Source organism: Pristiophorus japonicus, chromosome 13, assembly GCF_044704955.1.
Source record: "Pristiophorus japonicus isolate sPriJap1 chromosome 13, sPriJap1.hap1, whole genome shotgun sequence".
NCBI lineage: Eukaryota > Metazoa > Chordata > Chondrichthyes > Pristiophoridae > Pristiophorus > Pristiophorus japonicus.
The window spans coordinates 51,090,331-51,106,255 of record NC_091989.1 but is presented as its reverse complement, the minus strand read 5'-3'; the positions used below and the strand labels follow the sequence as shown (position 1 = coordinate 51,106,255).

Below are 15,925 nucleotides of genomic sequence, written 5' to 3'. Positions count from 1 at the left end.
GCAGGTCTATAGAAAAATATAACCTAGGGATGTAACCATCGTAACTTATGAGTGATTCAGGCTACAAAAGCGGTTTATTTCTGTGAACAAGCATTTCTAGCTGTACCATACCATGCACTTGGGTAAAGTCATTTGCCCACAGATTTCAATATTGACAATTCATTGTTGTGCTTGTATATTTTCATACTACTGAATTGTTGTGACGTGGTTCACCGCGTGCATAAAGGATCAAGCATCAGCAGTGAAACTATAACACTGGTGCAAAGGACCGATAGTCTTGTTTGGTTTAAGGTCCATTATAGCGACAGAGGGAACTGGACTCTGTATTTGGCCATGCTATAACACTAGAATGGAAAATTCTGACAATTAACGGCAAAAGTGATCGGATGTTTATTCCTCTGCTTGATGGATATAGAAAATATAAGTTTCACAATACAAAAATGGGAAAAAGCATGAGCCAGAAAGAGATAGTAACAGCAACATCATCCAGTGTGTGTTTGTACATGGGTATATTCTAGTGATAGTGCAGTATTAAAACTTATAAGCTGTTCACACACAATGTAGTATGACATGCACATTATTATAAAATTACAGCTAATTTGATCTGAAAAAAGGAGGCGAATTACCATCAGCATAATACAAGGATATTTAAAATCTTGGTCAAGGGTTGACTCTTTTTAGGACCCATCGGACTACTCAGCAATACTTGGCAGTGGTTGTATGTGCTCTACATTAATGATTTGTGTAATCTATTAACTTAACAGGTAGAGGATGCTGAAAAAACACATTTTTTTATATAAAATCATTAATGTACATTAAATCAAAAGTGTGCTACCCCAAGAGCGAAGAGAGCACCTGGGAATTTATTTTTAAAAGTTTTCTTGATCTGAATATTAAGGATTCAATGGAATACAGTCTCTGCATTCTAATTGATAGAGGATCATTCCTATCAAAGTGAGAAATGTTTAGAGCCAACGTTCTCTTAAAGGACAGGAGCAAGAGTAACTGTGTTCAGAATTTAACATAAGAACATAAGAAATAGGAGCAGGAGTAGGCCATATGGCTCCTTGAACCTGCTCCGCCACTCAATAAGATCATAGCTGATCCGATCATGGACTCAGCTCCCTTCCCTGCCCACTTCCCATAACCCCTTATCCCCTTATCGTTTAAGAAACTGTCTATTTCTGTCTTAAATTTATTCAATGTCCCAGCTTCCACAGCTATCTGGGGCAGCGAATTCCACAGGTTTACAACCCTCTGAGAGAAAAAATTTCTCCTCATCTCTGTTTTAAATGGACGGCCCCTTATTCTAAGATCATGCCCTCTAGTTCTAGTCTCCCCCATCAGTGGAAACATCCTCTCTGCATCCACCTTGTCAAGCCCCCTCATAATCTTATACGCTTCGATAAGATCACCTCTCATTCTTCTGAATTCCAATGAGTAGAGGCCCAACCTACTCAACCTTTCCTCATAAGTCAACTCCCTTATCCCCAGAATCAACCCAGTGAACCTTCTCTGAACTGCCTCCAAAGCAAGTATACCCTTTCGTAAATATGGAAACCAAAACTGCACGCAGTATTCCAGGTGTGACCTCACCAATACCTTATATAGCTGTAGCAAGACTTGCCTGCTTTTATACTCCATCCTCTTTGCAATAAAGGTAAAAATACCATTGGCCTTCCTGATCACTTGCTGTACCTGCATACTATCCTTTTGCGTTTCATGCACAAGTACCCCCAAGTCCCGCTGTACTGTAGCACTTTGCAATCTTTCTCCGTTTAAATAATAACTTGCTCTTTGATTTTTTTCTGCCAAAGTGCATGACCTCACACTTTCCAACATTATACTCCATCTGCCAAATTTTTGCCCACTCACTTAGTCTGTCTATGTCCTTTTGCAGATTTTTTGTCCCCCTCACATTACTTTTCCTCCCATCTTTGTATCGTCAGCAAACTTGGCTAAGAACATAAGAAATAGGAGCAGGAATAGACCATTTGGCCCCTCGAGCCTGCTCCGCCATTCAATAAGATCATGGCTGATCTGATCATGGACTCAGCTCCACTTCCCTGCCCGCTCCCCATAACCCTTTACTCCCTTGCTCAAAAATCTGTCTATCTCCGCCTTTAATATATTCAATGACCCAACCTCCTCAGCTCTCTGGGGTAGATAATTCCATAAATTTACAACCCTCTGAGAGAAGAAATTTCTCCTCATTTCAGTCTTAAATGGGTGGCCCCTTATTCTAAGACTATGTCCCCGAATTTTAGTTTCCCCTATGAGTGGAAATATCTTCTCTGCATCCACTTTGTCGAGCCCCCTCATTATCTTATAAGTTTCAATAAGATCACCTCTCATTCTTCTGAACTCCAATGTGTATAGGCCCAACCTACTGCAACATGGATACTGCAAATTTACCATCTGCAGTAAACCCAATGCAACTTCAGAGATGGAGCGTGTGACCTTTCAGGTCAAATTTCAGAATCAAACCCTTTTCAAAAAATCTTCTATCCAACTTATAGTCATGTTATTAGGTTCTCAATGCAATCAGCTGAAATGTTTTAGATTCGTAAGTTGATTTTGATTTTTTTCCGCTACTTCAGACCTTCTGAATTGCAACTTGATGGGGAACGCCAGGCCTCTTCTATAATGACTGGAGCATTGCATATCTTGAGCTTCTTTGATCCAATTTGGATTTATTCATGAAATTTGGCAGATTTTGTCTAAGGTTTTACAAATGCAAAATATCAAATCTCCAAGTAAAGTATCTTAGTTGATCTGGGTTGAGAATTCAAAGGAAGACATTATTGAAGATGGGAATCTTTAATGATGTGTTCATCCCAAATAGCAGCCTGTAGTTTGATTTAGTGGGCAGTTTTCTAAAATCATAGATCAATTTGGATGCAATAAGCAATCCCGAAGGATTTTTTTTCTCCTCTTGGATGAATTATTTGATCAGATTATGTAGACAGTAAACACTTATTATTACCTGTCTTGCTGTCAGAGATGAACACAACTGCCTTGTCATATAATAGATGTTTCAGTTGATGAACAGCAGAGAGAATTCTATTCCATTTTGTAGTCTACAAAATACGGTTACACTATTATCCAATTTTAGAAGTAGGTATTTCAACATATGCGAACACAAGAAAGAAATTCAGAATAGTCACATAGAATCATAGACAGAAGGAGGCCATTTGGCCCATTGTACCTGTGCCGCTCTTTGGTAGAGCTATCCAATTAGTCCTACTCCCCTGCTGTTTCCCTGCAAGTATTTATCCAGTTCCCCTTTGAAAGTTAATATTGAATCTGGTTCTACCACCCTTTCAGGCAGTGCATTACAGTTCACGCAACTCGCTGCGTAAAAAATATTTTCCTCATGTCGCCTCTGTTCTTTTGCCAATCACCTTAAATCTGTGTCCTCTGGTTACTGTTTCTTCTGCAACCGGAAACAATTTCTCCTTATTTACTCTATCTAAACCATTCATGATTTATCAAATCTCCTCTTAACTTTCTCTGCTCTGAGAACAACTCTAGCTTCTCCAGTCGCTTCACATAACTGAAACCCCTCATCCTTAGTACCATTCTAGTAAATCTCTCTGCACTTTCTCTAAGGCCTTGACATCTTTCCTAAAATTTGATGCCCTGAATTGAACACAATGCTCCAACTGAGGCCTAACCAATGATTTATATTGTGATAGATTTTTTGAGATAATCAGTCCAGGTAATTAGTTAGCTGTGCTGGATCGCATGGAAGCTTCCAATCACATGGCTATATGTCAAAAACATGGGGCTAGACTTTCCACTTCACATCGCCCATCTAAGGCCCATCTATCGCCCAAAAAGGACCTCTATCGCACATTTTGAGTAAAAAGTGGAAACTAGGCCCAAAACATCGACGGAAAAATAAGCCCCCAACTTTCGGCTCACTTCACTGAGCTGATCGCCCACACAAGGCCCACCCAACTTTCGGCACTTCGCTGGGCTGATTGCTCGCCGAAAACATCGCTGAGAAATAATTGCTTTTCCCAGGCTTTACGGAATGAAATGGGCACTACGGACGCCATTTTTAAGATCAGAGGAAGGGTGGAGGTAACTGAAAAAAACAAGCTAGATAGTTGTGAGTTATTTATAGTGCTATTTACAGATAGTTCAACTCAGAATATTAAATTATATATAAATAGTGGATCGGCATTTTTTTGTGAAAAGTGCATTAATAGTGAGTGAAAACAATTATTGATATTGTTGAGGCCTATTAGACTGACTGGTATACAGTGTTAGATTGGGGTTGGTGCAGAGAGGGTAGAGAGAGAGTGTAATTTAATTAAGTGAAAATAATTATTGATAGTGATCGGGCCTATGCTTTCTGCGCCATTACTCGTAACTGCTCACATGCTGGCTTCTGAAAGGATCAGTCGAAGAGGTGGCTGAGTAATGCATAGACAGAGACAGAGGAGGCGAGCGTACAGCCAACGAAGGTACTTGGAAAAGCAATCTTACCTCAACTTGTCTGAAAATGCGTATCTTAGGAGGCTGCGTTTCTGGAAGGAGATCATCGATGAGATTTGCCAGCTCGTCAAGGGTGATCTGCAGCCTTCCAGCACCATCAGAACCGCACTGTCCGTTGAGGTGAAGGTTACTGCAGCCCTAGCCTTCTACGCTTCGGGATCTTTTCAGGCTTCAGCTAGTGACATCTGTCATATCTTTCAGCGCACCACATACTGCTGCATTTGGCAGGTGACTGAAGCCCTTTATGCTTACAGGATGGACTTTATAAGCTTCCCTATGACCAGGGAGACATAGACCGGGAGGGCTTTGGGTTTCTCGAATAGCAGACTTCCCCAAGGTGCAGGAAACAATAGACTGCACGCATATTGCCCTGAAAGGCCCTTTAAAGAACGCGGAGGTGTTTTGTAACAGAAAGGGATTCCACTCCCTAAATGTGCAGCTTGTTGTCGATCACAACCAAGTAATCATAACAGTAAACGCTACATTTCGAGGCAGCATCCATGATGCACACATCCTATATGAGAGTGCTATCCCTGACCTATTTCTCAATCAGCCAGAAGGTCACGGTTGGATGCTGGGCGATAAGGGATAAGGCCTTGCCAGTTGGCTGATGACCCCACTGCATAATCCCGTCACTGAAGCAGAGAAACGTTTAAATGAAAGCCACATAGCGACACGTAACATCGTCGAAAAGACAAGGAGGAGGAGGCTGGTGAGGACCTCGGGGAGGCCAATCAGCCTGGCAATGTAACCATGGTCCCAAGGCCCCCTCCCCCCAGAAGACCCGGAAGACCATTATCCCGTGGGAGTTATGCGGCTGCAAAGCTATTGCGTCAGCAGCTCATAAATAAATGCTTTGCCTGAACTTGCATTGGGGACAGTGAAATTCATGCGCATTTGCCTAGAGTTATGTTGAGTTTTGTTTTAGCCTCGCCTGCACTGGCCTTGCCTGTCCATTGTTGTCCAACATTTTCATTAATGCTTAAATGAGCTAAAGTTATATTTTTGCTATTGTAAAACAATGCACAACAATTGTTAGATTCAAATAAAAGTTTTAATTTTGACAGAACGATTTTTATTCAACAGCTCCCACCTACCCACCCACCAACACCAACACCGCCCCCCACCCCACCCCCCCCTCCACAACTATATATGAATTTTAAACATGCCCCCCCCCACCTGCAGCCACGTTTCCCTCCAGGTCGTTTACCGCCCCCCGTGTATGTGCACCATCCACCCGTCTTGGTCCCCGCAACCCAGGATGAAGCTGACGTGCAGCAGGCGATGGAAAGACTTCCTGCCGTGGTGGAGGTGTTGGCGTGGGAGACAAAGCAGGCTGCTCATCTTCCGAGTCAAGAGAAACTGTATCCTCCATACTCACTTGAGTGTTCGGGGTTTGACTCGTTGACAACACGACACCTTGGGGTGCAGCACCGTGTTCCGCCAGCAGCACATACCTAAGGGCATTTGTTGCGGCGGTCTGTTCCCGCACCCCTTCAAGAGCCTGCTGTGCTACATCGAGAGTCTGCCGTGCTACCTCCAGTAGCTCGACTTGCACTGCAGACACCTTGGAGAAGTCTTGCGCGAATCAAGTGAACCCCTGGATCAGCTTGCGACCGTCTCCGAACACAGGGACATCAGGCCCACCAACTGATCATCCTGGGGAGGCGTTTGCTGGCCTTGCTGACCCGGCCTCCGTTGGGTAGGCATGTGCAATACATTGTGTCTTGGTGTTGCCGGCTGCACACCGCTTGGTCCCAGTGCATGCTCCGTCTCAATAGAGATGGCCACAGGTTTATCCCCCCCCCCCCCACCCCCCCATGCGCAATTGACGACACCTGCTGGAGCTCGAGCTCTTCCTCCAGAGAGGATGATGTTGCTGGTGCTGGTGTCGTTTGTACCTGTACGAGCATCTCAGGTTGACCTTAAAAACACATGACCTTTTTACAGAGCTTATTAGAATATAATGGTAAACCTTAACAAGATACGTTAAATATCAAAGTTTTCACTACCTCAGAAAGCTGTAGCGGCCCCACCCCTGATTCTTCTGCACAAGGGCTGCATGCATGCATTGCAGGCATGCATGTCATGACATGACATCATTAGTATATCATTAGTATATTACAAGTATATTGCATATTGCATTATAATTACGGGACATTACATTAGTTACTTAAGTTTTTAATATAATTTTTAATATTGTTTGACACATTACTCACAAGACGCATGGCTGGGCTCCACCAGCCCACGGGTGGTGATCGAATGGCGCTTAGGGCCAACCAGTGCGGCCGCACGCTCCTCAAATTCTGTTAGGGGCTGAAGATGAGCAGAGCCGTCCCCGTCCGCCTTTGCCCTGCCCGGTTAATAGATATCTTCCTCTGCAAATGAAAAAAGAGCAAAGCATAGCATAGCATAAGGTAATTGACTAGGTAGAATCATGGTCACAATAGTTTAAAACGTTACATGCCGCTGTGTCAGAGCACTGTCCGTATCTTAACATGATTTACGTAATACATTTATGAATAACAAACTTAAATTCAATACCGGAGATTCATTGTTACGATAAAAATTTGCATCAGTAAAATAGAAAATGCAACTTACTTTTGCTGCCGCTACCAAACTCTTCTAGCGTTTTCTGCACTGGTCAGATCCCCTCGCCTCATCGAATGCCGAGGTCGTCACCGCAGCGATTTCCACCCAGATATTTTGGTAAAGATGGGGTGCTGGTTTCCCGTGCACACCCCGAGTCAATTCGCCCTACCGAGAATGGACCTCGTTTACAAGGGCCTCATTGGCCTCGTCGGAGAAAGGCCTTTGCCCTTTTCCTCCTTCTAGTTCCATTGACATTTTTAATATATTATATTATAATAAATTGCAATTGAAATGTATATGATTTATATGAATGAAATGGTATAAACTCTTTTATTCGATTCTCTACTTGCACTGGCTTCCGATTTGATTCTTTGGCTTCCACCTCTCTCTCTACCTCTTCTCTCTCTCTCTCTCTCTCCTCCACCTTGTACCTTCTGAGCGTGTGAGATGACCCCTGACCTCCCGAAACGTGGGAAAGATAGTCAGCCGGAAAAAAAAAATCCCACACATGCGCAGAATAGTGTTGCTAGGGAAGCTTTTTTTTTCTTTGACTTCCGTTTTTGGTGGGCGATTGTGAGATCGCCAAAAAATCACATCACCTATTTGACATCGCATGGGTAAGGCCAAGTGGAAAATCGCAAAAGAAAAATGGGCCTTGTACCAGCGATCAGCAAGGCCAAGATGTCCCACATTGCTGGAACAAGGCTCATTTTTTTTCGGCTTTAGCCACCTAGTGGAAAGTCTAGCCCATGGAAAATTCCTAATATTTCACAGGAAATAAAATTCAAAGCACTCCTTTTGGACTCATGTTGGTATCCAGTTAGTTAGTTTGTTCTTGTGCGTACTGCCTGAGCATGGTTTCAAACAAATTCTCTGTCTAACCGTAGCTAGATGATTATCCTATTAGAGCAACCTCAAGGGCTGTCATCCTGCAGTTGCTTGAGATTTATATGGATACACAATTACTAGTAAGAAAGAGCAATTCACACATGTCCATTTACAGTCTGCCCTGGAATTATATCTCCCTCAGCCAATTCCAGACGTTACAGTCCAGTTCTTTCTTTTCCTCTCCCCACCTGAGAGGTTTTTTGAGCAAACACACTTTGAGATTGCTACAGCTAATCCTTCTTGCCAACTGATGTCATAATTAGTTACCAAAGCCACGACTGACTAGATCGAAGCTAGTCCAAGAGACCACTCTGGCCGTATTAGATTTCTTGAAGTACCTGGGCTGAACAATGGTAAGTGACAAATCACTGAGCCAATCATTTCTATTTTCACCTGCAAATCTTGCACTTGGAAGCTACAGATCTCTTTTTTGTCATGAAGATGAACCTGCTCACAAAATACTCCAGTAGGAGGATTTCACAGGTGTGTTGCCTGCCAGGATTTTCAATGCATTTCCTCTATTTTCATTCATTTTCAGAAACTATGAATCGAGAAATCATAAATGATTGTTATAACTCCTACTAGACAAAGAACCTATGGGTTTCCGGTGTCATGTAGATTTATATCATTAAACTGATATTTCCATAAAGGATGGACCTATTGTCTCAATTAGATGCTCATATATGTTATTCCTCTTCAAACCATCTCAAAATGACGGGTTGCTGAAAGGCAAGATTCGTAGATAAAAGTCCCATTAATCAGTAGTGGAAATCTTAATAGCTTCTTAGGAAAACTTCCATTTCTTCCAGAATAAGTTTTATTGGTATAAAGGGTTTATCTTTTGGTATCTGCATCAAACTAATAATCATTTTTACTTAAAATATTACTCAAGGTCAATAATCTTTAAGTGTCCCAGCATCTATTAAATCTAAGTTTGAAATTAGACTCTATACTTATTCACTGAGTGGTTTAAATAGGGTTTCACTGTCGGCCTTCACACTCTTTGGCTTCTTTTCAATCCAGTATCAGCTGATAAGTTGGAAATTCTTAGTTGGCAAATCGCTTTGTTGCTTGGGATAGTAAACGCCAGGCATTAGGTAATAAGTCTAATTTATTTGGCATGACAGTTGCATGAGAAAAGGATCCTTAGATGACTTCCAAGTACGAGTTTCTGCCACAAGAGATTACTGTTCAGTCTTTTTATCCATGTATTAATGCCTCAGATGTGGGCTATAGATCCCACTGTCTGGATGACAGACGTGCCTTATTCCCCTTTATTAACAGATCCAGGCTTATTTATGAAACCAAGGCATTTTGCATACCCTATGGATCATGTGCTATGAGGTGCCAAATGTTGAAAGACTTGAAAGTGTATTCTGCTCTACTGTTAATCTTTAATGAAGAAAATCATTAGAAAATGCTGAAGGTTGTCTAGTGCAATCAATACCTATGTTTTAGGACAACTTCAAAAAGGTGAATTCAAAGAATTCATAGCAATCCTTGTATCTCTACCAAATACCACTGTTTGAACCTTTCTGCTAAAGCGATCTTGCTTTTTAAGGATCTAATTTGACTCTGGGTGTCATCTGATATGAAACATCTACCTCCCTCTTCAACCAGAGCATGTTGATTATTATGCTATTGTTATGTGGGGGATGTGCATGAAGAATGTCGATTACCGTAATTTGTAAAGTAGAAGCACCCTTCACACATCACATGCCTTCTCAACCAAATTCTTATATCCCTTTCAGAAAACCTAATCTATTGCAATATCACCACAGTCTGTATATTGCCTACTGGTACTTAGCTTCTCCTGGAAAAAAAAACTGGTAGAGAAGGCAGCTAGGATCTCTTGGGTGGCTTTACGATGATGCCCATATCAAGAAACCTCCTAAATTGATGCCCATATGATTCTCTGCATCAATCTTCATGGGTGTATCCAGTTGAATGTGGAGGAAGTTTCTTTTTGAAGAATGAAGAAGAGCTATCTATCATTGTTCAAAGAATTGTACAAATTGTGTGGTTTATTTAAAACTGTGAATGCATCTGCATGCAGAAGTTGTATACGTTACATACTCAAAACCAGGTAAATCTGGTCAGTATATAAAATCCAATTTGCACATGTTCTAGGAGACTTGTAAAGGCAAATTAATTATGAATATCTTGCTACGTATTAAATGGCAGTTTTTGCTTCAGTAATAGTGAAGTGCTCTTTCACCTATATAAGGAGCATACTATTAACGGATGAAAGAACCAAAATAATTATGGAAGGAATGATAGAATGGATGAGGAGAATAAATGGAAAAAAAATTCATGGCATTATCCCTGAAATAAGCAGCATTTAAAGTGCATAACAATTTATTTTGATGATTATCTGTCATGCAGAGAGGAAGGCTTTTTTAAATGTTAAAACCAATGAATTTCATATCCTAATGCATGAATTGGTATTTTCTCTTCCTTGAATTCTTATCATGTATGACATCAGTTGTAATGGATATAATTAGCGGAGTGTTTTCTTACTGCCTTCTGTTTTGTGTGTCACAAATTATCTTGGGAAGGTGCAAAGTTGAAAAACTGCAGGGTACTTTTTTTGAAAATGACAAGTCAATAAAGAATATTAGATACGTATCATATGCAACATTACTTGAAAACCTGTTGGGTAGCACTGTTACAAGGCTCAACTGTTAGAGATGTGTGCTGTTGTTACAAATAATTATACATTTTTGCAGAGTATTTGCATCCCTTCAGAACTTGAATATGGTTCAGAAAATTCAAATATTTATTGGCTTTTAAAAAATTGTTGCAAAAAAATTCAAGCTACTTATAAAATATAGCATGGCTATTGCATTACTTCAGAAAAATATGATATGAAGTAAGAGAAATGTTAAAGCCATCAAGACTATTACTGATATGGAATGTGTTGAGTATTGATTTTGTTTGCTTTAATGTTTGTGGCAACAAAACTAGCTGACATATGAACAGAAGCAGACCATTTAGCCCCTCGAACCTGTTCCGGCATTCAATGAGATCAAGGCTGATCTGTCACTTAACTTAATACCTTTGAAAAACTCTTATCAATTTCGGGTTTAAAATTAACAATTGACCTAGCACCAACTGCCATTTGCGGAAGAGAGTTCCAAACTTGGACCACATTTGCGTGCAGAGGTATTTCCTAACTTCATTTCTGAAAGGCCCCTAATCTTGGACTCCCAACCAGCAGAAATAGTTTTTCTCTAGCTTACCCTATTAGTTCCCCTTAATATCTTGAAAACTTCGATCAAATCACCCCATAAATCTTCTAAGTTACAGGGAATAAAACCCTAGTTTGTGTAATCTCTCCTCCACAAGAATCATCTATTAGATATTTTAAATCATTGACAGTACAGCTGGTAAAGAGTGTGATCCACTGTGTACCAGTTTATTTTACATGACTTTTTACTGTTCCATAGTGTTGAGGTGTGAAATACCAAAGTTAAAACTTGTGCTATGTAATAGAATTCACATATAAAAGTGACATTACTCATTCACTGCACAGTGGCATCTTGATGTTAGCCGTTGCAGTCAGTTTCCACTCTACACTGCTAAAATAAAGGTGCAAGCTGGTATTTTGTGTAGATTAGGCACTGCCCTAAGCTTTGGAATTCCCTTCCTAAACCTCGCTACACCTCTCTCTTCTTTTAAGATGCTCCTTGAAACTTACCTCTGGGACCAAGCTTTCCTAATATCCCCTTATCAATTTTTGTCTGATAACGCATATTTGTTACTAAATGTGACACTAGGCATCATTCCCACAGCAACTTGCATTTATAGCATGGTTATTGCATTACTTGAGAAGAATATGATATGAAGTAAGAGAAATTTTAAAGCCTTTAGCGTAGTGAAGCGTCCCAAGTAACTTTGCAGTACTTTTGCCGTGTCGTCACTGTCATAATGTAATTACTGTTCTTTGAATGAAACTTCTGGCAACTGTATTTCCTGTTTTGTTCATTTTTACATAAGATGGTGTTAGTTATTTAACTATCAGTCATTTAACTTTATTTCTTATGTAACATTGTGTGTTTTTTTAAAGATTTGGAGCCTGAACAGCACTACTCCTCTTCATGTTTTGACTGGTCACAATGCCTGTGTCCGGAGCTGCAAGTTCACTTGGGATAATGAATCCTTGGCTACCGGAGATGACAATGGTGAAATCAGGGTACCTGTCACTTACACTCAAACTTCAAAAGATTTTTTTTGTACTATTTTTTGTTTTGATGAGTTTACTTTGATAAAATGAGACTGTTTCCTGAATATACATAAATGTGCTGGGACTACCACCCACATATGAGCATAGATCAATTTATCCAGATCTCCAGCCATAATGTGCGTGCCTACACTTCTAAGTACCACAGAAAATTCCTGACCGAGAAAGTAGGAAACTTAAATTCAGTATTCAAGCAAGAGGATAACTAAAGAAAGAGTAGGGCCTATTAGAGACCAAAAAGGAAGCAGAAAGAAGACATGGGCATGGTTCTTAATGAATACTTTGCGTCTATTTTCACAAAGGGAGGGATGATACAGACACTGTGGTTAAGGAGGAGGAGTGTGAAATATTAGATCAGATAAACATAATGGGCCCAAGTTTCCACACGATAAAAAACGGGCGCCCCTCCGAGCTGGGCGCCCATTTTTCGCGCCTAAAACGGCGCCTTAAAAAAAAAAAATCGCGATTCTGCAGCTCTTTGTCTGCCTGGCGCGGCGCCCAGGGGGGCGGAGCCTATACCCGCGCCGATTTTGTAAGTGGGAGGGGGCAGGTACTATTTAAATTATTTTCTTTCCTGCCGGCAACGCTGCGCGTGCGCGTTGGAGCGTTCGCGCATGCTCAGTGTGAAAAAAACATTGGCACTCGGCCATTTTTGTAGTTCTTTGTAGCTGTTTAATTTTTGAACATTTTTTTAATAAAAGCACATTAGCACTTGCAGCCTTCTCACTGTCTCCTCCCCCCCCCCCCCCCCGCAGGAAGAATGGGCGCCTCCTCTCCCCTCCCCTCCCCTCCCCTCCGCGAGAAGAACGGGCACCTCTCTTTCCCCCCCCCCCCCCCCACCCCCCGCGGCGGGAAAGAACGGGCGCCTCCCCCCCCCCCCGGCCCACCGCGGGAAGAACGGGCGCCTCAGGCTGACTGCAGAATTCTCCGTGCCTGAAGCACTTTCACACAGGTAGGAAGATGGTTTATTTAATCTTTTCTTTGCTTATAAATGTTTATTCAGGTTGGATTTATTTGTATAATATTTGTAGAAGTATAAATAAGGATTTATTGTAGAATTTAATGAGTTCCCTTCCCCCCCCACCTTCCCCCCCCACCTCGTTCTGGACGCCTAATTTGTAACCTGCGCCTGATTTTTTAATGTGTAGAACAGGTTATTTCAGTTCGACAAAAATCTTCACTTGCTCCATTCTACTTTAGTTTGGAGTATGTTTTCACTGTGGAAACTTTGAAATCAGGCGTCAGTGACCGGACACGCCCCTTTTGAAGAAAAAATTCTGTTCCAAAGTAGAACTGTTCTACCTGACTAGAACTGCAGAAAAAAAAAATGTGGAGAATTGCGATTTCTAAGATAGTCCGTTCTCCACCAGTTGCTCCTAAAAATCAGGCGCAAATCATGTGGAAACTTTGGCCCAATGGGCCCAAGTTTCGGGACGCGCCTAGAACGGCGCAGTCCCGACCTGGACGCCCGTTTTTCGCGCCACAAAGTGCGCCAAAAAAAAACTTACACGTTCTCCGGCTCCCTGTAGGCCCTCTGGAGCTGGGCGTGACGCGGCACAAGCTGTGGGGGGCAGAGCCAGGTCCCTGCGCTGAAAACAGTGCCGGGACCTATGCACAGGCGCGCTACAGTGGGCGCGCATGTGCAGTAGCTCCAGGCGCCCAAAACTGTGTGGGAGGGGCCCGAAGCACGCAGCCCCTAGCCCTGGCCGAATGGCCTCACTGGGGCTGCGTGCATAAGGCTGCCTCCCACGCCCAGCTCCTGCTTCCTCCAGACCGGGACCCGACCCGACTTGACTCCCGCCCCCCCCAACTGGATCGCGCCCCCCCCGACCCGACCCGACCTCCGCTTCCCCCGCTCCCGACCTCCCCCCCCCCCCCCCCCACCCCCCCCCACCTCCGATCCCGATCCTCCGCTCCCGACCGACCTCCGCTCCCGACCCCCCCGCCCCCCAGACCCGCGTTCCCCCCGACCGACCAGCGATCCCCCCCGACCAACCGACCCGCGCTCCCGGACCTGACGCCACCTACCTGTCAATCCGCTAAGTCTAAGCTCGAAGTCTTGGGCCCGGCCCGGCCCGTTCAGCTTCCCTCTCCTTTCTTTCTTTCTTTCTTTCTTTCTTTCTTTCTTTCTTTCTTTCTTTCTTTCTTTCTTTCTTTCTTTCTTTCTTTCTTTCTTTCTTTCTCTTTCTCTCTCTCTCTCTCTCTCTCTCTCTCTCTCTCTCTCTCTCTCTCTCTCTCTCTCTCTCTCTCCCCTCCTCCCCTCCTCCCCTCCCTTCTCTCCCCCCCTCCCTTCTCTCCCCCCCGCTCCCCTCCCCCCGCTCCCCTCCCTTCTCTCCCTCCCTTCTCTCCCCCTCCCCTCCCTTCTCTCTCCCCCTCCCCTCCCTTCTCTCCCCCCTCCCCTCCCTCTCTCCCCCTCCCCTCCTTCTCTCCCCCCTCCCCTCCCTCTCTCCCCCGCACCCCTCCCTTCTCTCCCCCCCGCACCCTCCCTTCTCTCCCCCCGCACCCCTCCTTCTCTCCCCCCCACCCCTCCCTTCCTCCCTTCTCTCTCCCTTCTCTCCCTCCCTTCTCTCCCTCCCTTCTCTCCCCTCCCTTCTCTCCCCTCCCTTCTCTCCCCCCTCCCTTCTCTCCCCTCCCCTTCTCTCCCCCCTCCCTTCTCTCCCCTCCCTTCTCTCTCCCCTCCCTTCCCCTCCTCCCCCTCCCTTCTCTCCCCTCCCTTCTCTCCCTCCCTTCTCCTCCCCCTCCCTTCTCTCCCCTCCCTTCTCTCCCTCCCTTCTCTCCCTCCCTTCCTCCTCTCCCCTCCCTTCTCTCCCCTCCCCTTCTCTCCCCTCCCTTCTCTCCCCTCCCTCTCTCCCTCTCCCTCCTTCTCCCCTCCCTTCTCTCCCTCCCTTCTCTCCCCTCCCTTCTCTCCCTCCCTCTCCCTCCTCTCTCCCCTTCCTTCTCTCCCCCCACTCCCCTCCCTTCTCTCCCTCCCTCCCCTCCCTTCTCTCCCCCCTCCCCTCCCTTCTCTCCTCTCCCCTCCCTTCCCTCTCTCCCTCCCTTCTCTCCCCCCTCCCCCTCCCCCCTCCCCCCCTTCTCTCCCCCCCTCCCCCTCCCCTTCTCTCCCCCCTCCCCTCCCTTCTCTCCCCCCTCCCCTCCCTTCTCTCCCCCTCCCCTCCCTTCTCTCCCCCCTCCCCTCCCTTCTCTCCCCCCCCCTCCCCTCCCTTCTCTCTCCCCCCTCCCCTCCCTTCTCCCCCCCTCCCCTCCCTTCTCTCCCCCCTCCCCTCCCTTCTCTCCCCCTCCCCCTCCCTTCCTCCCCCCTCCCCTCCCTTTCTCTCCCCCCTCCCCTCCCTTCTCTACCCCCTCCCCTCCCTTCTCTACCCCCTCCCCTCCCTTCTCTACCCCCACCTCCCCCTCCCTCCCCCTCCCCCTCCCTCCCTTCTCTCCCCTCTCCCCCCCCCTTCTCTTCCCCCCCTTCTCTCCCCCTCCTTCTCTCTTCTCCCCCCCTCCCCTCCCTCCCCTTTGCTCTTCTCCCCCCTCCCCTCCCTCCCTTCTCTCCCCTCCCCTCCCTCCCTTCTCTCCCCTCCCCTCCCTCCCTTCTCTCCCCTCCCCTCCCTCCCTTCTCTCCCCTCCCCTCCCTCCCTTCTCTCCCCTCCCCCCTCCCTTCTCTCCCCCTCCCCTCCCTCCCCTCCCTCCCTTCTCTCCCCTCCCCTCCCTCCC

At 45.0% G+C, this 15,925-nt stretch overlaps 1 protein-coding gene across 7 annotated transcripts in view; it reads left to right on the top strand.

The window, feature by feature from the left end:
- The window catches only part of apaf1 (apoptotic peptidase activating factor 1), a 250,376-nt gene that overhangs the window by 179,216 nt on the left and 55,235 nt on the right, over positions 1 to 15,925 (top strand). For 6 of the 7 annotated variants that reach the window (XM_070897457.1, XM_070897452.1, XM_070897453.1 and 3 more), the window contains one exon: positions 12,056 to 12,181. In XM_070897457.1, the coding sequence (XP_070753558.1) occupies positions 12,056 to 12,181 (126 nt within the window). The remainder of the gene's footprint in view (positions 1 to 12,055; positions 12,182 to 15,925) is intronic. The other variant, XM_070897454.1, reaches the window with a different exon arrangement.